The sequence below is a fragment of the Ovis aries genome, chromosome 8 (genome assembly GCF_016772045.2).
Source record: "Ovis aries strain OAR_USU_Benz2616 breed Rambouillet chromosome 8, ARS-UI_Ramb_v3.0, whole genome shotgun sequence".
In the NCBI taxonomy this organism is placed as follows: domain Eukaryota; kingdom Metazoa; phylum Chordata; class Mammalia; order Artiodactyla; family Bovidae; genus Ovis; species Ovis aries.
This window is the reverse complement of record NC_056061.1, coordinates 27,190,930-27,215,837: the sequence shown is the minus strand read 5'-3', so window position 1 is coordinate 27,215,837 and position 24,908 is coordinate 27,190,930. Positions and strand designations below refer to the sequence as shown.

General features: G+C 43.2%; 1 protein-coding gene across 1 annotated transcript in view; it reads right to left on the bottom strand.

The window, feature by feature from the left end:
- METTL24 (methyltransferase like 24) overlaps positions 1 to 24,908 on the bottom strand; it is a 122,372-nt gene that overhangs the window by 69,064 nt on the left and 28,400 nt on the right. The window contains exons 2-3 of the mRNA XM_015097348.4: positions 14,812 to 14,910; positions 2,065 to 2,204 (exon numbers count right to left, since the gene is read on the bottom strand). Of these exons, the coding sequence (XP_014952834.3) occupies positions 2,065 to 2,204; positions 14,812 to 14,910 (239 nt within the window). The remainder of the gene's footprint in view (positions 1 to 2,064; positions 2,205 to 14,811; positions 14,911 to 24,908) is intronic.

Sequence of the window (24,908 nt, the reverse complement as noted above, 5' to 3'; positions counted from 1 at the left end):
GAATCAACCAACTGGTTTCAAATAGGAAAAGGAGTACATCAAGACTGTATATTGTCACCCTGTTGATTTAACTTCTATGCAGAGTACATCATGAGAAACACTGGGCTGGAAGAAGCACAAGCTGGAATCAAGATTCCTGGGAAAAGTGTCAATAACCTCAGATATGCAGATGACACCACCCTTATGGCAGAAAGTGAAGAAGAACTAAAGAGCTTCTTGGTGAAAGTGAAATAGGCGAGTGAAAAAGTTGGCTTAAAGCTCAGCATTCAGAAAACTAAGATCATGGCATCTTGGCCCATCATTTCATGGGAAATAGATGGGGAAACAGTGGAAACAGCATCAGACTTTATTTTTTTGGGCTCCAAAATCACTGCAGATGGTGATTGCAGCCATGAAATTAAAAGACGGTTACTCCTTGGAAGTAAAGTTATGAGCAACCTAGATAGCATATTGAAAAGCAGATACATTACTTTGCCAACAAAGGTCTGTTTAGTCAAGGCTATGGTTTTTAGTGGTCATGTATGGATGTGAGAGTTGGACTGTGAAGAAAGCTGAGCGCCAAAGAATTGATGCTTTTGAACTGTGGTGTTGGAGAAGACTCTTGCGAGTCCCTTGGACTGCAAGGAGATCCAACCAGTCCATCCTAAAGGAGACCAGTCCTGGGTGTTCTTTGGAAGGAATGATGCTGAGGCTGAAACTCCAATACTCTGGCCACCTCATGTATAGGGGTGACTCATTGGAAAAGACTCTGATGCTGGGAGGGATTGGGGGCAGGAAGAAAAGGGGACGACAGAGGGGGAGATGGTTGGATGGCATCACTGACTCAATGCACATGAGTCTGGTGAACTCCGGGAGCTGGTGATGGACACAGAGCCCTGGCATGCTGCAATTCATGGGGTCACCAAAAGTCGGACACGACTGAGCAACTGAACTAAACTGAACTGTGTACCACGCTTCACTGATTACACCATGGCTCTTCATTTAACCCATAAGAGGATGTTTCCATTATCCTGAGACTCTTATTTAAAACCTCTGTTTTTTAAATCCACAATGACTACAACTAATAATTCTTGGTTGGTAAAGTCTGACAGCGATCGTGATCCTCTATGCAATTAGCACCTTTGGGTGAGCCTCTGTATCACCCAAACGTTGGCTCTGAACCCTCATCATCCAGGAATCTGGTTGGCAGTTTCACTTGTGAGCCTGAATGTAAACTGCAGAGGAGATGAAACCTACAGGTGCAGAGCAAACGTCACACTTGTGACGGTCCCCAGTATTTTTAAAGGACTCCAGGGATCTTGCCTGAGAAACTAACCACACAGCTTCTAGAGTCAACACAACAGGGTATTCCAAACAAAAATAACCCTCTCTTGCCTTTTATTTTTTGTGAGATATATATAATTTGTAAATTTTCAGGACTGTTTATATGAATATTGATGCACTGAGTAAAACAGTCTTATTATTTTATACATACCCTTTTGCAACAAGCCCCCCAGATCTATTTGAACATTTAGGTCATTTTCAGCCTGAACAACTGAATATCAGTATCTCCCACAGTTTTGACAAAACCTTGTTATTTTCACAGGTGCTCCATTCTTTTTATTTTTATTTCTTTTAGTCTAAAAGTATATACATATTTACCATTGGCATAAAACAAAAAAAATTCCAACAGAGGCCATTTGTCCTGGGTCACTCGTCATAACTGTATAAAATTTCTACTATACTCACTGTTATTTTTTTTCTAGGGGCATTCTTAATATTTTTCTGTTTCTAATAAGAATGCTCTAATCCTAGCTGAGAATCACTGGCTTCACCAAGGAGATCATCATTGGGCTGAAAATGGAAGTTGTCACTTTACTACCAACAGAATGGGAGAGACAGCGGCGCTGGCCGTCCGTGTTCTGCAAGTGCTAAGGTTACACAGCAGACAGAGGAGTCTGAAATGATGGCAGGAAAGAAGCAGAGCACCTGGGAAACCTGCAACCATTCATAATTTGTCTTGCTGAAAAAACCTTGTCTGCCTACAGGAGCGTTTTTTGTTTTTTGGCTATAAAAGGTACTTACCCTAACGAATAGAGGCGGCACTGCTTGTTGCGGATTTGATGAACTAAGCCAAACCTGTCATCAAGACAGACCAGCCAGGGCTTCTCTGTAGGGCTGGAGTCAGTAGCCAGGCTGTTTGTGCTCATGTGATCACACGCAATCTGTAAGGATTGGAAATCAATGTGAAAAATTTAAAGTACTGGATGATAGATGGCAGGTAGAGACTGACTGCTTGCCCGGTCACTGGAAACCATAATGGGAGAGTTATATCCTTTTTTCCACTGATAACCACGCCCCTCCCCAGGGAATCACAGGACTGCTCTTAAATGTTTGGAGGAATTTCAAATACTAGATTATAGGTAACCTCATGGAGATTAGAGGCAGGTTTGAAGAGAAGTTAAGAACTGCTATGAAAAAAAATAAAAAACTGCTATAGCCTTTTGTGCAGAGTATACAGAGGACAAGAAATCAGGAGCAAGGATGGCAGAGAGGAGCCAGGAAAGGCTCTGCAGAGGAGTGTTAGTCTTGGAGGAGGAAGAGATGTTGAATAAGAGGCTGAGACCAAGAAGGGCATTCCAGACATGGAGAACAGAGCTCCCAAACCACAGAGGTCTGTTAGTCACAGCATTCCTATTAGAAGTTGTGAGATACGGCTGAGGGCATGGATCTTAGAAGGACACAAGATTATTTACTCCTTATCTCAGGCAGACCAGGTTAGACCGACATGTTGCAAAAAGGTAGCATGTGTTAATCAAGGTAAACAACTGATCAGAGGGAAAGTGAGAATAATACAAGCCCCAACTAACAAGATAGTACTGTCTGTGATACACTTCCAATAAGCTTCCTCCTGTGGGGATGGGCAAGAGCCCCACATGGGAAGGAGGCTCTTCTTGATCTAGCCAAACCACCTCTCTTAACTCATCCATCAAAATTAGATAAGAAAACCAAAGGGAACATGTATCTAAGTCAAGCGGAAGGAAGCCAGTTTCTAATTTCAAATGCACATTAAGTAAATATACTTAGCGAGGAATTCTGACTTGTGTTTGAGCCTGGCACAGTATGCACGGCTGAGGCTGTTGGAACCAAAGAAAACAAGTTCTGTGGCCAAGGTATTTATCTTACTGAGCAACAGTGTTTCCCTCTAATCCCTCAAAACTCTCACAGTCATCATGATGCCCCATGAATCATTCAGCGGTTCTTGCTGTCACATCGCAGACAACAGACCACTCCAGAGGCAAAGGATGTTTTGAGTTTCATTGCTTTAACTCATTGGAAAACATAATGGTAAACGATTTCTTTCTTAAGAAGGTATTCTAGGCTTGCTAAATTCTTTATTTTCCAAAATGTTACTCTGAAAACAGCATATTATGTGGAGCCAGTGTCTCCCTTACTTTTCCTGTAATCTAGGGCGAGCCTGGCAAAATCATCCTAGCACTATCAATGACTGAGAGAGAGCTTCTTGCTAGAATTCGGACCTTTTATAGGAAAGCTTAAAAAGTGGAATTCTAATATTTATTTCTTCTTTTCTTTTGATGAAACAAAAATTCAAATTTGAATGCAATACAAATTTCAACATAAAGTTTTATGATCCACCACCCGCCTTGTATGTGCAGACATCTTTGGTGAACTTTATGTACAATGCCAATATATCATTTTCCTTAAAGAAGCAACTGGTGCAGAATAGACTGGGTCAAATAACCTGGGGAGATTCTGGGCCTCACTTAATGAAGTTCTTAGCTTAAATACGTATGTAGGACTTTATTGATGTTACTAGCTTTATTACTTGTATTCTATTTTACAAGATTATTATTTCTTGTACTAATAAATGTGTGACTGAGCCTCCAAAAAAAGTAATGATGATTAGGCAACTTAAAACTACTAACAAAATATATAGTTCTATAAGATCAAAGATTGTAATAGTGTAACTGTAGACAAAACAAGAAGTAAGCATTTCCTAGACCATAATAAACTAGTAAGACACATGGTCCAGAGGTTGACGGCCAAGTCCAGTAATAGCACACTGAGTAGGCTAACAAGAAAATCCTTGACTGACTTGGGAGTAAGCATTCCTAGTACCTTAGGACAAGCTTGCCATGAAATGCCTCCAAAACCTTGGTCAAAATTAAGACCAAAAGGGAAGGGACTGTAAAATAAAGAATGTGATTCGTTACAGTTCTACAAGAATCAAGTTATTTGCCACTGCAGTGACTGACCCACAAAACACCTTGAAAGGATTTCAGAGCAAAAATCAGAATGAGACATTCTGGGCTCTGGAAAAACTGGCAGAATAGGCCTTCAGATAGTTAGATATTTTCAGGGGAAAATGTTTGGATCCAGTTTCCTGCATCTTCCCATACTACGAAAAGCACTATAACCATTACATAAAATATATGTTTTTCACTATTAATAGTAACTTTCCACCAAGATGCGTGCTTGCAATAGGCACATGCCCTGTTGCCAAAATCATAAATCTACCAACTTCCCCACTCAGAACAATCCTCAGAAGCTGAGAGACCATCTCCAAGTTTATGATTCTCAGTCTGGCTTATAAAATTTTCAATTTCTTTCTCAGACTGACTATTGACTAATTTTTGTCAACATCCTCAACCCAGTTTTTTTCTACTTCTCAATCTGCAATCACTGTTCAAAGGAAAAATAATAATAGAAAATGGAATTGAATCTTCTCCCAAGCAACTAGCAGAGAGCACATTTATTAACTGGATCTGTCAACATGTCAATTTGTAGAATTCATTTCCTACTATTCTCCCACAAGTAAATGGAAAGTATGCCACTGCCTCCCACTTCTTGTCCCCACCCACCCATCCAAAGGAGAGGGTGCTAATCTAATAGTCAAAACTCAGTGTTCATCAAGCTTGTTCTTACTAGTAGGTATGTTGTGATGCCTTAAAACTTCATTGGCACTCGGTTCCATGCCCAGCCTCCTGCAGTCAGTTAGTTAGACCCAGAGCAGTTTGGTGAGTCCCAAAGGCATGCCTGGATCTCCTAAGCCTGAACCATTTATTCTAAGGTAGTCTCCTGAGGTATCTTTATTAAAGTGGTAAGATGATCCCATTTGCTAGTTTCTCTTTATGTACCCTCCCTTCTGCTGCTGCTAAGTCACTTTAGTCATGTCCGACTCTGTGCAACCCCAGAGACAGCAGCCCACCAGGCTCCCCCATCCCTGGGATTCTCCAGGCAAGAACACTGGAGTGGGTTGCCATTTCCTTCTCCAATGCATGAAAGTGAAAAGTGAAAGTGAATTCGCTCAGTCATGCCCGACTCTTAGCGACCCCATGGACTGCAGCCCACCAGGCTCCTCCGTCCATGCGATTCTCCAGGCAAGAGTACTGGAGTGGGTTGTCATTGCCTTCTCTGACCCTCCCTGAGAACCTCCAAAAGACAGGGATGTCAACAGCTGCTTGTTCATCATATCCTCCCAATACCATTTAAACCTAACTCTAGCCTCTCTTAATCTTCTAGATTACGAAGAGGTGGCAAGAATATATAGAAGAATTATACAAGAAAGGTCTTAATGACTCAGACAACCACAACGTTGCAGTCACTCGCCTAGAGCCAGACATCCTGGAATGTGAAGTCAAGTGGGCCGTAGAAAGCATTACTATGAACAAAGCTAGTGGAGGTGATGAAATTCCAGCTGAGCTATTTTAAATCTTAAATATAATGCTGTTAAAGTGCTGCACTCAATATGCCAGCAAATTTGGAAAACTCAGCAGTGGCCACAGGACTGGAAAAGGTCAGTTTTCATTTCAATCCCAAAGAAGGGCAATACCAAAGACTGTTCAAACTACCATACAATTGCATTCATTTCACATGCTGGCAAGGTAATGCTCAAAATCCTTCAAGCAAAGCTTCAGCAGTATGTGAACCAAGAACTTCCTACAAACTGAGTTTCGATGAGGCAGAGGAACCAGAAATCAAATTGCCAAAATTTGTTGGCTCATAGAGAAAGCAAGAGAGTTTCAGAAAATCATCTACTTCTCTTTCATTGACTACACTAAAGCCTTTGACTGTGTGGATCACAACAAACTGTGGAAAAGTCTTAAAGAGATGGGAATACTAGACCATCTTACCTGTCTCCAGAGAAACCTGTGTGCAGGTCAAGAAGCAACAATCAGAACTGGACACAGAACAACTGACAGGTTCAAAACTGGGAAAGGAGTAAGACAAGCCTGTATATTGTCACTCTGCTTATTTAACTTATATGCAAAGGACATGATGCGAAATGCCAGCCTAGAGGAATCATAAGCTGGAATCAAGAATTCCAAGACAAATATCAACAACCTCAGTTATGCAGATGATACCACTCTAATGACAGGTGAAGAGGAACTAAAGAGCCTCTTGATGAGGGTGAAAGAGTAGAGTGAAAAAGCTGGCTTGAAATTCAACATTCAAAAACTAAGATCATGGCATCTGGTCCCATCACTTCATGGCAAAATAGAAGGGGAAAAGTGAAAGGAGTGACAGATTTTATTTTCTTGGGCTCCAAATTCACTCCAGATGATAACTGCACCCATGAGATTAAAAGACACAGCTCCTTAGAAGGAAAGCTATTACAAACCTGGATAGTGTATTAAAACACAGAGACATCACTTTGCCAGCAAATGTCCAGATAGTCAAAGCCGTCTTTTTTCCAGTAGTCAGGTACAGATGTGAGAGTTGGATCATAAAGAAGGCTAAGTGCTGAAGAATTAATGCTTATGAATTGTGGTGCTGGAGAAGACTCTTGAGGATCCCTTGTACAGCAAGGAGAACAAACCAGTCAATGCTAAAAGAAATCAATCCTGAATATTCATTGGAAGGACTAATGCTGAAGTTGAAGTTCCAATACCTTGGCCACCTGATGTGAAGAGCCTACTCACTGGAAAAGACCCTGACGCTGGGAAAGAGTGAAGGCAAAAGGAGAAGGGGGCAGCAGGGGATGAGATGATTAGATAGCATCACTGACTCAATGGACACGAATTTAAGTAAACTTTGGGAGGCAGTGAAGGACAGAGGAGCCTGGCAGGCTGCAGGCCAAGAGGTCAAAAAGAGTTGGACACAACTTAGCAACTGAACAATAGCTAGCCTTTCCCACCGTATTTCTAAAGGTGTGGCCACCTACATCCTGATAGATGAGGGAGAACTTAAAAATTTTGAGTCCCACTCCATATCTATAAAATCAGAATCCTTGAGTCTTATGCATGTGAACATGCACTTTAATAAGCTCTCCCAGGTGATTCTTATGCAGGAGGTCCTGAAAGTTTGCTGGCAGCCTTTTGCAAAGCTCCATAGAAATGTTCCAGATTGGCCTCACTCATGCCTTAGCAAATTAAGGGAAGAGGCTATGCTTGAGCTAGAGCTTTCAACTGAAAACAGCAGCACCTCCAACCTCACCCCTAACAAAGGGCCAGAGAGGTGACGCTACAGTTATCCAGAGGCCCCTCAAGAGTCAGATAAATATTAATGGTCAAGATTCAGGGCATTGAAGCTCAGCTGCTCCTCCTTTATTACCCTTAGTGAGTGGGATTTTTATCCTGTTAAAGTTAACACTTTCTTCTTCCACAGACTTCCTCTTGTTCAGATATCCCTGTTGGGAAAACATTCTTCTCCATTCAGTATCTGTTATCGTTCCCCTTTTCTCTCCTAGTGCAAACATATAACACAGAAATTTTTCCACTTTCAGTTCATTTCAGTCACTCAGTCATGTCTGACTCTTTGTGACCCCATAGACCACAGCACGCCAGGCCTCCCTGACCATCACCAACTCCCAGAGTTCACTCACACTCATTTCCACTGAGTTGCTGATGCCATCCAACCATCTCATCCTGTCGTCCCCTTTTCCTTCTGCCTTCAATCTTTCCCAGCATCCGGGTCTTTTCAAATGAGTAAGTTCTTTGCATCAGGCAGCCAAAGTATTGGAGTTACAGCTTTAGCATCAGTCCTTCCAATGAATATTCAGGACTGATTTCCTATAGGATTGACTGGTTTGATCTCCGTGCAGTCCAACAGACTCTCAAGAGTCTTCTCCAACACCACAGTTCAAAAGCATCCATTCCTTGGCACTCAACCCTCCTTTTAGTCCAACTCTCACATCCATACATGACTACTGGGAAAAAAACAGCTTTGACTAGGTGGACCTTTATCAGCAAAGTAATGTCTCTGCTTTTTAATATGCTCTCCAGGTTGGTCATTGCTTTTCTTCAAAGAAGCAAGCATCTTTTAATTTCACGGCTGCAGTTACCATCTGCAGTGATTTTGGAGCCCAAAAAAATAAAGTCAGTCACTGTTTCCATTCTTCCCCCATCTATTTGCCATGAAGTGATGGGACTGGATGTAACCCAGCTTCACTCTACCTTTTACGTTCATCAAGAGGCTCTTTAGTTCTTCTTCACTTTCAGGCATAAGGGTGGTGTCATCTGCATATCTAAGGTTATTAATATTTCTCCCAGCAATCCTGATTCCAGCTTGTGCTTCATCCAGCCCAGCATTTCACATGATGTACTCTGCATATAAGTTAAACAAGCAGGGCGACAGTATACAGCCTTGATGTACTCCTTTCCCAATTTGGAACCAGTCTGTTGTTCCATGTCTGGTTCTGACTGTTGCATCTTGACCTGCATACAGGCTTCTCAAGAGGTAGGTCAGGTGGTCTGGTATTCCCATCACTTGAAGAATTTTCCACAGTTTGTTGTGATCCACACAGTCAAAGGCTTTGGCATAGTCAATAAAGCAGAAATAGATGTTTTTCTGGAACTCTCTTGCTTTTTCAATGATCCAGCAGATGTTGGCAATTTGAGCTCTGGTTCCTCTGCCTTTTCTAAAACCAGTTTGAATATCTGGAATTTCATGGTTCACATACTGTTGAAGCCTAGCTTAGAGAATTTTGAGCATTACTGCATTACTTTGCTATCGTGTGAGATGGGTACAATTGTGTGGCAGTTTGAACATTCTTTGTCATTGCCTTTCTTTGGGACTCGAATAAAAACTGACCTTTTCCAGTCCTGTGGCCACTGCTGACTTTTCCAAATTTGCTGGCATATTGAGTGCAGCACTTTCACAACATCATCCTTTAGGATTTGAAATAGCTCAACTGGAATTTCATCACCTCCACTAGCTTTGTTCACAGTGATGCTTCCTACGGCCTATTTGACTTTGGATTCCAGGATGTCTGGCTCTAGATGAGTGATCACACCATCTTTGTTATCTGGGTCATTAAGATCTTTTTTGTATAGTTCTGTGTATTCTTGCCACCTCTTCTTTATATCTTCTGCTTCTGTTAGGTCCACACCATTTCTGACCTTTATTGTGCCCATCTTTGCATGAAATGCTCCCTTGGTATCTCTAATTTTCTTGAAGAGATCTCTAGTCTTTCCCATTCTATTGTTTTCCTCTATTTCTTTGCATTGATCACTGAGGATGGCTTTCTCATCTCTCCTTGCTATTCTTTGGAACTCTGCATTCAAATGGGAATATTTTTCCTTTCTCCTTTGCCTTTAGCTTCTTTTCTTTTCTCAGCTATTTGTAAGGCCTCCTCAGACAACCATTTTGCCTTTTTGTGTTTCTTTTTCTTGGGGATGGTCTTGATCACTGCCTCCTGTACAATGTTATGAACTTCCATCCATAGTTCTTCAGGCACCTGTCTATCAGATCTAATCCCTTGAATCTATTTGTCACTTCCACTGTATAATGGTAAGGAATTTGATTTAGGTCATACCAGAATGTTCTAGTGGTTTTCCCTACTTTCTTCAATTTAAGGCTGAATTTTGCAATAAGGAGTTCACGATCTGAGCCACAGCCAGCTCCTGGTCTTGTTTTTGCTGACTGTATAGAGCTTCTCCATCTTTGGCTGCAAAGAATATAATCAATCTGATTTCGGTGTTGACCATCTGGTGATGTCCACGTGTAGAGTCTTGTGTTGTTGGAAGAGGGTGTTTGCTATGACCAGTGCATTCTCTTGGCAAAACTCTATTAGACTTTGCCCTGCTTCTTTTTATACTCCAAAGCCAAATTTGCCTGTTACTCCATGTACCTCTTAACTTCCTACTTTTACATTCCTGTCCCCTATGATGAAAGGGACATCTTTTGGGGGTGTTAGTTCTAGAATGGTCTTGTAGGTCTTCATAGAACCATTCAACTTCAGATTCTTCGGCATTACTGGTTGGGGCTTAGACTTGGATTACTGTGATATTGAATGGTTTGCCTTGGAAATGAACAGAGATCATTCTGTCTTTTTTGAGATTGCACCCAAGTACTGCATTTCAGACTCTTTTGTTGACTATGAGGGCTACTGCTTTTCTTCTAAGGGATTCTTGCCCACAGTAGTAGAAATAATGGTCATCTGAATTAAATTTGCACAGTCCAGTCCATTTTAGTTAACTGATTCCTAAAATGTTGACGTTCACTCTTGCCATCTCCTGTTTGGCCAGTTCCAATTTACCCTGATTCATGGATCTAACATTCCAGGTTCCTATGCACTATTGTTCTTTACAGCATTGAACTTTACTTCCATCACCAGTCACATCCACAACTGGGCACTGTTTTTGCTTTCTTTATTTTTTTCCATTTTAACCATTTATTAATCATCTCATTTATAGACATTAGCTTTTGAAAACAACTAGGAGTACTCAGTAAAATTCAGCTCCTAAAAGCTAATTAAATATTGATTTTTTTTTCAAACTTTCTTGTTGAGATTTATGGCCAGGGCTTCAATGAAGTCACTTGCAAGCAAAACCAATGAGGGCAGTAACTCCTAGCTAAGCTCTAATTTAGGTAAATATGGTTTTTTTTTTTTTTCCTCCCTCCAATTCCCCTTGTAATTTTAGCCAAATAAAGAGAATTAAACCTGGACAAAGGAAAATAGATTGCAAGAAAAAAAAAGTGTTTCCTGAAATGCCTTTTAGTTAATTTAACTTGAAGAGATCTAATTTATTTTCCTTTCATTTTGTATCCCAAAAGCCTGAATAGCATTTCTGCCAACTCATAACCAGAATCTGGCAAAGGGAGCCCTTAAATTTTGGGTACGTTGGCAAGAATCACTTCAATAATCAAATTGTATGTTAATGTAATACTTTATTTTGAAAGGTAAAATATCAAGGAAAGAGTTGTATTTTTGTTGTTCTTATCCAAATTTGTGTGAGTGTGAATGTGTGTGTATGTGTGTGTGGCAGCAAATATAATAGAAACTATTTTTTTATTAATAAATGTGCAAAATCTGAACTTCCAGAGCCGTAGGTTCTTATGTCATTCTTAGAAACAGTTAGATGGGTAGATGATTAGATAGATAGATAGATAGGCTGACTTTAAAATATACTTTAAAAAAAAAACAGCAACTGTTACTTATATTAATTTTGTACTGCAAGCCATGCTTCCTGAAGGCATATGGTTTGGGGGTTGCCATAAAAAGCTGAATCTGGAGCTTTCCTTTAGAACAGAGCACTGGGTTTATGATTTAACCATTTCTTATTAGCAGCCAATCATCTGTGCCAGAACTCAGAGATGCAATCACAGCCTTTCACACTAGAAAACAATACCTACTAAAACTGAATTTGATATTCTGCCCACTCTAACCAAATACCATATCCTCTGGTGTTTCATTAAAAAATGCAGGTCCCCAACCACACCTTTAAGGTCACCACAATGCTCAAGTCCACGAGCACCTTCCCCACCACAGTCCAATGTCACACTGTCCGATGCTCTGTGCTCCTGTTCCCAAGCTCCCTGGGCCTGGGGAAGCTTACCCACCTATCTGTCCACTCTGTTAAAGAACAACAGCTCTCTTGCTCCCTAGCTGTTTACCAGTGTGTGTGGGGGGGGGGGGGGGTGGGGGGGTGGGGTATTTAATTCAGGTTTGACATCCCAGCCAGTGCCTAACACCATATCTTCCTCAGAGTAAGTACTCAACAAATGTCTGTTGAATTGATGAATGAATAAATCAGTGATGAACACATCAAATGCTAACTTTTGCTGTACAAGCCTGAATATGGATTTGAGGAAGTTACTTCAGTCGTGTCCGACTCTGTGCGACCCCATAAATGGCAGCCCACTAGGCTCCTCCGTCCCTGGGATTCTCCAGGCAAGAATACTAGAGTGGGTTGCCATTCCCTTCTCCAATGCATGAAAGTGAAAGTGAAGTCGCTCAGTCGTGTCCCACTCCTAGGGACCTCATGGACTGCAGCCTACCAGGCTCCTCCGTCCACGGGATTTTCCGGGGAAGAGTACTAGAGTGGGTTGCCCAGCATAAGAGGATGGAGGTGGAATTTGCTCAAGTAACTACAGAGGTTTTTTTGGTTTATTGTTGGTTTTTTTGTTTTTTGTTTTTTCTTGCCCATTATGACTCACTACTGCTAACTGAAAATTTTAGGTAATAGGGACTCTAATATTCTACCCATTTTGTAGGCTTTCATTGTTGAGATGAGTTCTAAAAGAGGCACAAGCTTCCAACACAGCTGAAAAGCTCTGCACTACAGAGAAAAGGGGAGGGACCACTGGTTAGTAGGATTCCGATTAAACCAGTTAGTGTCATCTCTGATGAGCTCCCACCTCCTGAGCTAGTGACTCAGAAGCACACAAAAGCACAGGACTTTAGCTGGTAAAATGATCTCTGATTGCAAAACCATTGTGAGGTCTGGAACTTTATCTAGTGCCTTCTAGAGGATGCAAAGCCTTCTAGTGAGCTTCCACAACGAAATCTCTGTTATTATACTCCTCAAGGTGAATAATAATTCTAAGTCCATTTATCTGCCTTCCCAACTAGTTTGTTAGCCACTTGAAGGCAGAGACTATTCTCAAGGCCTACATTTCTGGCACAGAGTAGGTGCTCAGTAATAGTAATACTTGCTAAGTTGCTTCAGTCGTGTCCGACTCCGTGTGACCCCAGGGATGGCAGCCCACCAGGCTCCCCCGTCCCTGGGATTCTCTAGGCAAGAACACTGGAATGGGTTGCCATTTCCTTCTCCAATGCATGAAAGTGAAAAATGAAAGTGAAGTCACTCAGTCGTGTCAGACTCCCTGTGACGCCATGGACTGCAGCCCACCAGGCTCCTCCGTCCATGGGATTTTTCCAGGCAAGAGTACTGGAGTGGGGTGCCATTGCCTTCTCTGCAGTAATACTTGGTTAATAATAATTCTACACCAGTCTTATGGTAAAAGCTCATGGAGCTGGAAGGGACCTTAGAAATAATTTGATACAATCTCTTCCTTTCCAAGATCAGAACAGTCAGACCAGACAAGCAAAATAAATTGCCCAGGATCACAACATCAGACCACATCACAGGATGCTTTATTTTAAAGAATTTTTCCCTCTCAGTCCATAACTCATGGGAAAACTTGAAGAGGGACTTGAAATGATGCTTTCATGCCTCAAGAGCTTCTTCTAAGTTAATACGCCTTTTATAAGTTACAGAACATTAACCTGAATTACATGTAAGATGGAATTTCAAGGCTTTCACATGGTCAATTTTTGTGTGGGGGGAGGTGGGGCAGGGGGTTAAGCCCACCATTCTCAAGTTCAACTCATACTTTTAACACATTTCTCTGGGGCTTTTAAGGGCTTCTTAAAGTCACAGTTAAGAGGTCTAGTTTCCTATTCTTTATGTAAAACCAAACTATAAAATTAAAACCAGTATTTTAATTAAGTCAGTGTAAGTCCACCAAATTAATTTGCAGCAGCAAAATAAGATGAAATTATGTAAAGCACAGGGACTGATTTATCATCCCATTACTCATGATGAATTCAACAAGCTTTTACTTCCACGTCTAGGTGACAAGTATTGAAATCTCTGGTTGTCTGACTGCATCACATGAGAAATGAAGGGTTTTTTTACCCCTAAATTAGCCTTCTAAAATTCCAGAAATATATGTTCCTCCATGGATGAAAAATGAGCTTGGCCGCCAGTGAGGTTGGGCAGAGAGAGTGGGATGTCAAAAGCCAGTGAAGGGAGATCAAAAGACCCGGGGACCCCTCCGTACCACACCAGCTGCACGGTGTGGCTTCTGGGGCTGCAGCTTCACAGGCGGTCTGAGTTCTTAATTTACTAGCACTCTCAGTCCAGGGCGAAGCTTCCCTCAGGCCTTGATTTCCTTTTCCATCTCTCTCCTCAGGATCAGGCTACTGGAGAACGGAACCTCCTGATTAATGTGTCAAGAGCCATAGACTCTCCTTAATGAAGGGTCTCTGCTGCTCGGGGCACCAGGCAGGAGCTGCCACAATGTGTTAAGTCACTGATGAAGGCGGTGCTCAGTAATGATTTAAAGGGCCCAGGAACAGAGAGCCTTCGGATTCATTAGCTTCTCTTCTCACTGCCTGCGAAGTCTCCTTGGCTCTCTGGCCTAACGCGACTCTGTCTGCCAACCTTCTGTGGCAGAAAAGTGAAAAGGCAGATTTCTCCAAATTGGGACTTGAATCTCCAGATGATGGTTTTGGTTTGTGACACACTGGACTGCCTACTCAAGGGCAAGAATCTGTCACTTCAAATGGTTTCCCAAAGCAATTTTCTAAAGTGGATCTTTAAAACACATTGCAATGAATCATTAAAACATCTCGGGGTGATGATACTCCTGGAAGGGATAAGATGCCAAAGCAGATGGAAGGCACCTATTATCTGCCTTTAGGTGAGCAGATATATTTAAGCAGTAAGGCCTCAGAAACTGTCCCTATCAAGCATCTATCAGGAGGCACAAGAAATTCCCAGACCCTTATTGACAAATCCTTTAAAAGGGGCAACTGGCATCTTTTACAGTTTCCAAACCCACTTGTGCTTGAAACACAACCTGAATGGTGCTGATGTATCTCAGGAACCTCAAGGCTTCTTCATCCAGGGAGCGAGCAGGGCCTGCCCAAGGCTGGAGGTCTATTTGCCACCGGGGACCCTGCAAAGAGAAAACATAGGTTAGTGTGAAAAGGATCAGGAGGTTAGGATGGGGGCGGGAAGGGTGCAGAGTATTAGGAAGGTAAGACTGTTTGCAGCCTGCAAAACAGACACGGCCGCTCTTGAGCAGCAGGGAGGTGGTTTGGGGCTGCTTTCATGAAGGCCACATCAGTCACAGGGAGACAAATGAGGCCTGAGAAAGCCCAGCTACCAGCTTAACCAGGAGACTGCAAAAGCCAGATGGGATGTCTGTCTCGAGCTTCTGATCAAAGGCAAACTCCACTTGACCCCATCAGGCTCTCTCAATTGCAGCTTGGTATTACCCGGAGCTTCTCCCCATTGTGGAAAAAACCTCCATGGTCTATGGGTTACAGCTTCAGAAATAGGTGCCTCCTAAGGGCCTGTTCTGTGTTCATGACACCATATATCTGAATCCTCAGGGTGCTTGGGTACCCCCTGCCCCTAGCAGAGGGAAATGCAGGGGAGGAGAAGGGGCGCCACTGGGTATTCCAGACTTCAGTGCCCTTGCACCCATGCACCTGCCAACAGACCTTGGAGCTTGCACCACCAGGGCTGGGAATGGTGGCCTTCTAGCACTGCAAGACAACCTCCAACTTTCAGCAGAAGATGCAAGGAGCCCCCAGGAGCAGAGTGATCAGAACCTTAAGCCTCCTTTTGTGGCGAGGGTAGAGTAGATGAAGGGTTGGAGGAAAGCAGTAGTGATCTAGAAGAATCAAAACTGGGGATACCTCCAGTCAAAAGGAAGCTCTAGTCATGAAATCCTTTCTAGAGCTCAAGTTCCCAACCTACAGTGGTCACCACCGGAAACCTCCAGGAGACTCACTGCGATCCCAAGGGCAGAGTACGGTGCAGGGTGTAGGATGGGGAAGGGCAGGGGCCTGGGCAAGGAGAAGCCACAGCAGAGGGCAGGGTGAACATCTCACGTGAGGGAAGACTTTGGGAGTCTTGGCACAGAGCTTCCTGCAAAGTGGTTAGGATGGGCTCCCAGACCCCACTTTATGGTGAGGAAGGGGGCAGGGGAGGGTTCTGGGGATCATTCATGTACACAGCCCTCCCTTGCCCCCTTCCTCACCATAAAGTGGGGTTCAGGAGCCCATCTTAACCACTTTGCAGGAAGGATTCTGGGGACAAAACAAGGATCATGTACACACACTGTTCTCCAGTCAGATGTTGCAATGGTCTGAATGTGTGTCCCCCCCAACCAAAATTCCTGTGTTGAAATCCTAATGCCCAATGTGATGATACTAGGAGGTGGGACTCTGGGAGGTGCTTACATCATGAGGGTGGGGCCTTCATGAATAGGGTTAGTGCGCTAGCTCCCTGGGCCCTACCACCATGTGAGGACAGAGCAGGAAGGCGGCCATCTGCAGCCTCAGAGAGGGCCTTCACCAGGATCCAGCCACGCTGGCACACTAACCATGACCATCCAGCCTCCAGGACAGTGAGCAAGAAATTCCTGTTGCTTACAAGCCACCCAGTCTGTAGTATTTTGTGACGGCAGCCGGAGGACACTAAGACAGGTATTATGGCAAGAACTGTCTGTCACCCAAAAAGAAACATCTGAACAGACTAGTACTGGGGCACTTTCCGTTCAGTTCACTTCAGCCGCTCAGTCGTGTCCAATTCTTTGCGACCCCATGGACTGCAGTACATCAGGCTTCCCTGTCCATCACCAGCTCCCAGAGCTTGCTCAAACAAACTCATGTCCATCGTGTCAGTGATGTCATCCAACCATCTCATCCTCTGTCATCCCTGTCTCCTCCTGCCTTCAATCTTTCCAGAATCAGGGTCTTTTCCAATGGGTCAGTTCTTCCCACCAGGTGGCCAAAATATTGGAGTTTCAGCGTCAGCATCAGTCTTTCCAATGAATATTCAGGACTGATTTCCTTTAGGATTGACTGGTTGGATCTCCTTGCAGTCCAACAGACTCTCAAGAGTCTTCTCCAACACCACAGTTCAAAAGCATCAATTCTTCAGTGCTCAGCTTTCTTTATAGTCCAACTCTCATATCCATACATGACTACTGGAAAAACCACAGCCTTGACTAGACAGAACTTTGTTGGTAAAGACATGTCTCTGATTTTAAATATGCTATCTAGGTTGGTCATAGCTTTTCTTCCAAGGAGCAACTGTCTTTTAATTTCATGGCTGCAGCCACCATCTGCAATGATTTTGGAGCCCAGAAAAATAAAGTCTGTCACTGTTTCCATTGTTTCCCCATCTACTTTCCATGAAGTGATGGGACTGAATGCCATAATCTTAGTTTTCTGAATGTTGAGTTTTAAACCAACTTTTTCACTCTCCTCTCTCACTTTCATCAAGAGGCTCTTTAGTTCTCCTTTGCTTTCTGCCCTAAGTTTGGTATCATCTGCGTATCTAAGATTATTGATATTTCTCCCAGCAATCTTGATTCCAGCTTGTGCCTCATCCAGCCTAGCATTTCACATGATTTACTCTGCATATAAGTAAAATAAGCAGGGTGACAATATACAGCCTTGACATACTCCTTTCCCAATTTGGAACCAGACCGTTGTTCCATGTTCAGTTCTAACTATTGCTTCTTGACCTGCATACAGGTTTCTCAGGTAGCAGGTCAGGTGGTCTGGTATTCCCATCACTTGAAGAATTTTCCACAGTTTGTTGTGATCCACACAGTCAAAGGCTTTGGCATAGTCAATAAAGCAGAAGTAGATGTTTTTCTGGAATTTTCTTGCTTTTTCAAAGATCCAGTAGATGTTGGCAATTTGATCTCTGGTTCCTCTGTCTTTTCTAAATCCAGCTTGAACCTCTGGAAGTTCACGGTTCATGTACTGTTGAAGCCTGGCTTGGAGAATGTTGAGCGCTACTTTGCTAGTGTGTGAGATGAGTCAATTGTGCGGTAGTTTGTACATTCTTTGGCATTGCCTTGGAAACGGGGCACTTTAGTACATATATATTTTTTGCCCCTAAATGGGGTGGCCTAGGTGACTTGGGGTTAAACAGAAAGCAGAAAGAATGAAGGGCAAGCTGATTAGTCAGTGTCAAGCCAAGTGTGTGGGGTTCGGGAAGCACAGTACACTCTGGCATGTGGGTCTGAGATAAACGCAGACACTATGTAAGTGATAAAGCATTGTTCCAGGTTAGGCATTATAAGACTCCTATCACTGCACCAAGTCCTGAGAGTCTACAGTCTCAGCAGCCAGACAGACAGTGGCAGAGCACCCTGCAGTCCTCTGGACTGAAAGAACCCTCACCAATCACCCACAGGCTGTCTCTTCCTCAGGAATCCTCAGCGCAGGGCCAGTTTCATAGGCACACAAGTTGTACATTCTTAGATGGGCTTGTGTTTGTCTCAGTGCTGACACTGTCTTGAAACTCTTAATTTTTAAAAAGAGGCTCAACATTTTTATTCTGTGCTGAGCCCTGCAAATTATATAGCCAGTCTGCCCTGAGGGGCACCTTTTCTTAGGAAATAGGCTTTTCATATAGCTGTTCTTGTTTATGAAGGCTGAGGGGGCAGAGACTCCAGCCAGAGAGAGTCTGAGAACATTAAGTCATAAATCTTCCCAGTTAATGACTCCCACCCCCCTATTTCTTTTTTCCATCTCTAAATTAGCTGTTGATTACCACTCGGTCAAACAATATGTATTGAGCATCAGCTCCTCTGTGCCAGGCACTAGTTGACACCCATATGAATAAAACCCAGAACTTCCTGAGAGGTACTCACAGTCTGGTGGGGGAGACAGATATATACAAAATAAGCTTGATAGAGAAATGCTGAAACATTAGGGAAAGCCATTCTTTCCAGGAAATTATTAATTATGAAATCATAAATTACAGACACATTTACGTACAAATGCCTCTTAGCTTTGCTTGGTTACACTCCTTTTGCATCTAATGACAAAGAATGATTTTCCAGGTTGCTGCTGCTGTCAGCGCAGCAACACAAAGCTGCCTGCAAGTTTGTCCAGGCCTGGGGTTTCAAACTCCCAACATCAGTCTCATGGGATCCTGACAAGTACCCCAGTGCCTGACCCAGGAGCCTTTTGATGAAAACAATAAAGTTTTCACGTTATAGTTTTCCTCTAAATCAGGGATCTGTAAATTTTTTCTAGAAGAGGTCAAACAGCAAATATTTTAGTCTTTGCAGGCCATACAGTTTCTTCTGCAATTCCTCATCACCTGTTGTAGCTCAAAAGCAGCCAAAGACAGTAAGTAAACAAATGGTCAGGACTGTGCTCCAATAAAACTCCATTTATAAAAACAGCTGGCAGGCTGGATTTGGCCTGCAAGGCTGGAGCTTGCTGACCCCTGCTCTATCTGACCCTGATTTGGTTGTAGACCATCCTAGAAGAGAGTGTTTACTTGAAATAATGCAAGAGACACAGATTATGATATCTAGGTTACAAAGAACTTTGTCATCTGGGTGAGTTGGGAAATGTCGGTCAGGTCCCAGCAGGATATGATGGGAAGAATTTAGTAGAGAGACTATTTACAAAGGTGCAGGCAGAGTTTCAGTTCAGTTTAGTCGCTCAGTCGTGTCCAACTCTTTGCGACCCCATGGACTGCAGCACGCCAGGCCTCCCTGTCCATCACCAACTCCCGGAGTTTACTCAAACTCATGTCCATTGAGTCGGTGATGCCATCCAACCATCTCACCCTCTGTCTTCCCCTTCTCCTCCAGCCTTCAATCTTTCCCAACATCAGGGTCTTTTCTAATGAGTCAGCTCTTCACATGAGGTGGCCAAAGTATTGTAGTTTCAGCTTCAACATCAGTCTTTCCAATGAATATTCAGGACTGATCTCCTTTAGGATGGACTGGTTGGATCTCCTTGCAGTCCAAGGGACTCTCAAGAGTCTTCTCCAACACCACAGTTCAAAAGCATCAATTCTTTGGTGCTCAGTTTTCTTTATAGTCCAACTCTCACATCCATACATGACTACTGGAAAAACTATAGCCTTGACTCAATGGACCTTTGTTGGCAAAGTAATGTCTCTGCTTTTTAATATGCTGTCTAGGTTGGTCATAACTTTTCTTTTAAGGAGTAAGCATCTTTTTATTTCATGGCTGCGGTCACCATCTGCAGTGATTTTGGAGCCCCCCAAAATAAAGTCTGTCACTGTTTCCACTGTTTCCCCATCTATTTGCCATGAAGTGATGGGACCAGATGCCATGATCTTTGTTTTCTGAATGTTGAGCTTTAAGCCAACTTTTTCACTCTCCACTTTCACTTTCATCAAGAGGCTCTTTAGTTCTTCTTCACTTTCTCATAAGGGTGGTGTCATCTGCATATCTGAGGTTATTAATATTTCTCCCAGCAATCTTGATTCCAGCTTTGCTTCTTCCAGCCCAACATTTCTCATGAAGAAAGAGTTTAGGAAATCAATAAGGAGTAATGCAATACCTGTGGCTGGTAGCACCAGGGAGCCCTTCCAAATACTGAGCGGGAAGGAGCAGGGAAGGGGAGGGGATTTGTGGAACCCAAAGAGGGAAACTGCATGGAGAAGGTGTTTAATAGAAATACAGCCAACCCTATCACACACAGTCCTATGAAAGTACATAGTCACCCTAACTGTCAAATGGAAGGAGAAGCTAAAGAAGCGGGAGGCTGTGGTTGGCCCACAGGTCAGCCTACTGGGGCACGGAGTAGGGGATCAAGATGGAGAGTGGACCTGGAAAGGCAGGTGAAAGGTCTCCCACACAGCATCCTTTGGAAAGAGGCATTGAGACTTGACCAGGGAACCATTCACTCATTCAGTGGTCATTTGTGCCTTGTGCCAGGATCTGGGTTACAATTTAATATAGGACACAGCTGTGTAAACCAATAAATGCAACACAGTTCCGCAAGAGCGCTGACTGAAATCTCTATAGGCACAATGGTGTTACAAGAGAGATGAAGGATCCAAGTGCCAATCCAAAACAAATGCCAGAAAATACAAATATAGATCATGGGAAGCAGTCTCCAATGTGAGAAGCCCAAAATTCTCATTAAAGAGACACTTTAAACATAACCTGGGCTAACACACTTAACCTGGGCTAACACACAAAGGTAACATTCTGGATCAATAATAGTGAATCTATGGGGGGGGGAGTGACTTAATATGATAAAACTATACAATTATCTTAAGAATCCACAAGCTATATCCATCTTGCTATCTGATAATTCTCAGTTCCACTGAGTGTTGACCATGGCAAAGCTAAACACGAGAGCTGGAACAGTGAATAAGTTGAGGGGTCTCAGGTGCGGATATAACAGAAATATACAGCAGAGAGATGCCCTCAAAAGTGCTCTGGCTTAATGCTTTGGTTGAGCTGTTTAAAAAACATTTCACATAAAGTAATATTCTCATTGGAATCAGCCTGACAGCAATTTGTGATTATTTCCCCAAGGAAATCACTAGCTTTTATCATCTCTTTCAATTATCATTTGTCTTAATTCTCCAGTGCACACATCAATATTTGTCCGTCAGAAATCCCACAAAGAAAACAACAACAACAAAGAAATCCCACAAACAGAATTCTTGGAGCACCTTAAAACACTGTTTAATACAACAAGGCAAAAAAAAATTTTTTTTTTCTTTTAAAAAGAAACAATTCCCCAAACAACTCCCTAAATGCCAAAGTACACTGTTATCCATGTGCTCCAAATATCAAGTGACCAGACAAGGCTACCCCCATCACCCTCAGTGAGTGGGAAGGTTGATTCCTGGTCCCCTCTGTTGCCTCCACTTCCTCTTCAGATCAGTAACGGAGCAGCTTAAGCAGAAGGTGGTGGAGGTATTGTCACTGGGGATTGGGGCAGATCCATCTGTCCCCAACAGGCTTGAGCTGAAGTGTCAAATGGAGCCTACACAATGTGTTGCCACAGAGAAGTGGTTAGGCTCCTGAGCCCTTGCAAGGGTGGAGCCAGGGGGTTGCTCAATTCCTCTGCAATCCGTGGTCCTGCCCCATACATTAACCACGAGGCCACTCATACAAAGGAGCACCTCCTTCAACAGAGATAAGCATCCCAGGAAAAGCAGGGGCCCAGATTTCTGACGAAAAGAAGCAGCCCCCACCCACTTTTGTCTGCAAAGGATTTATCTGGCTCTTCCTCCAGGAAAACAAGCATTGCAAAGTGAACTGGCTTCTTCTAACGAGGGGAAATGGTTTGATTATATAGAAAAAATTTCCAAAAAATTAACATTAAGCAAAGGATTCTATGCACAGCTAACTCATGTTGTTTGGGGGCTATTTTGCAGACATCTGAGAGTCTCTTCCCAAAGGGTAAAAAGTGATTGCTGAGTCAGCCCAAGTTGGTGCACAGAGATAATGGATCTGGCTCTAAAACTGCAACAAGCACAACCGTGAGGCTTTCACATATTTTTATAATTTATGACTTCAGCATCATACTTGTTTCTGAAAAAAGGAAAAGGATTCTTTCAAGCAAAGAAACTGAATTCCAAGGTTTCACTATTAAAAGATAATGCAAAAAATAAAGCAATCTTTTAAAATACTCTTTTGCCTACCGGCCTACACATATGCGCATAATAGAAATATATTAATTCAAGACCATAAGCCCCAAGCAAAACTGGTTACATTAAAATATATATATATATATATATACATATAAAAGCAAACCCACCCACCACCTGAAAAGAGAATCGTCGATTCTGTCTTGTGCAAAAGCTTTCTTTGCCTTGAAATTTGGCATAACAGCTTCCTTCTTCACAAGCCATTTCTCCCACACCCATGAATGACCTCACGTAGGCCACACAGAAATCGTCAGACTAGCAACAGTGCCACCAACAGTTGTACAATCAAGTTTTAGACAAGCATACATATATATTTTTACTTTCTTTTGAAATAAAAACCAAAGAAAGAGTCTAATGGTCCATTCCTCTGTGTCTCAATGCTACAGCTCTTTGGGGATGACATTGTATGATAAGTGATTTAAATGATCAGTTTCTTTATTGTGACTGGTAATTGGTAGTGTCTGGGGTATTTTTGCCAAGTTTCGGTACTCTCAAATTCACATTCCCCACAGTTAGTAAGCTCTTGAAAGGTTTTACAGCAATTTTCTGTTGTGAGAGATAGCTAACAATTGATTTTCTGCATTGTGGTTGTGCCTGTGGAAAAGAACAAGGTTGTGAGTCCTTGACTCAAACTAAACAATACCCTGAAGAGTGTGCAATGAGTTAATGTTGGAACGCCTAAGCTTTCTGGAAAAAAAACAAACTCAAAACAAGCAAAATCTATTTATTTAGCAATTTTGTGCTAATTAAGAGCATCTGTTAGTGGCAGGAAACAAAGATTGAAGGAAATTGTTTCTTTTTAGAAGGAGAAGGGGAGTTGGGAAAGTTGTTGGGGGAGGGGGAGGCACAGAATGGGACCTGGGCAGAGCAGCCATCCAGACACAACGGGAGTGTGTGAGCACCAGCCACTGCCTTTCTGGGATGCCCTGGGATAATCATAGCTTCTAGGACTTCACTCAAGTGTGATCCTCAGAGTCTCTGGGTAGCAGCTCACATGTCCCTCCCCCTAGCTTCATGTAACTGATCTTTCTCTCAGAATGGGTCCTGCTTCAGAAAGAGTAAGGGTCAATTACACACATTTAAAATTCAGGTTCCCCATGCAAAAATTTTGTTACAAAAAAAATCTGTTTCAGTTCTGGATAACATGGGTAAGCACACCCCCACCCTGTGTCTGGCAGTGAATACAGCAATAAAACCTGGACAGAATGCACTAAAGCAGCTATTTGAGAAATCTGAAAAGTAAATACTGGCAGGGGCTGAGAAAGAAGACCAGAATTCAAAGTGCCAGGAAGCAGCAGTAAGGGCATTGTTAGGACCAAACTGGAGCCAGGACAGGCTCTAAGGGGCAGGCTAGGCCTGAGGTTTAGTCTCTAGGAAAGCTGAGGCACTGGGAACTCCCACGGGCAGCGTAGCTAGACCAATCAGAAAAATCTCCGCAGCCCCCCACCTGCGCCAGACCCGAGCCAATCCAGATAGGGATGCGAGGTTTAAAAGTCCCTGTGCGCGAATGGTTTAACCAATCAGCTATGCTGTTACAGAAACAAAGAACCGTCTGTATAAAAGTAGATGTGATTCAGAGCTTGGGGCTCGTCGGATTCCACTGTGCTGGATGAGACCTGGGCCCTAACCCGAGCTAGCAATAAACCCCTTTATGCTTTTGCATTGCTGTGGACGTCTTATTCTCTCAGTTTTGGGGACTCGGACTCTGGGCATAACAGGCACCACTGTTTTTCTTCTGGCATCCCCCTCGTGTCCCCACTCAAGGTGGTCTCACACTGGAGGTAGACATCTGCACAGACCAAGAGCTCCAGAGAAGCCCTCTAGCTCAGGCTCACGGGGGCAAGGGTCTCCTAATGCTCAGAGAAAGTAGGAGGACTCCCTATTTCCCCCTCTTCTTGTATTTCCTTTCCTCCATTCTAGCACCCCAACTCCCAGGCAATCCCACTGTGGTGGAAGCCACAGAGGAGTCTGCAAGCAACTAAAACTCTTAGGAAAGGGAAATTTCTTCTCTGATCTGAGGCTGTGGCCCCAAGAGGGCAGGGGAAAAACCTCCTTGAGTATTTTCTCTCTTCTCAAACAGCTTGACTTTGGACTTGCACAGAGTCACAGGAAGGGTGTTGTAACTAAACTCTAACCTTTCTAGCCAGAGGTTCAGAAACACAGGAAACTAGATAATGCAGTCAGCCCTCAATATCAGCCCTGATAGCTCAGTTGGTAAAGAATCCACCTGCAATGCAGGAGACCCTGGTTCGATTCCTGGATTGGGAAGATCTGCTGAAGAAGATGGAGAAGGCAATGGCAACCCACTCCAGTACTCTTGCCTGGAAAATCCCATGGACGGAGGAGCCTGGTAGGCTGCCGTCTATGGGGTCACACAGAGTCGGACACAACTGTTGTGACTTAGCAGCAGCAGCAGCAGCTGGAGAAGATAGACTGCCGACTCCAGTATTCTTGGGCTTCCCTTGTGACTCAGCTGGTAAAGAA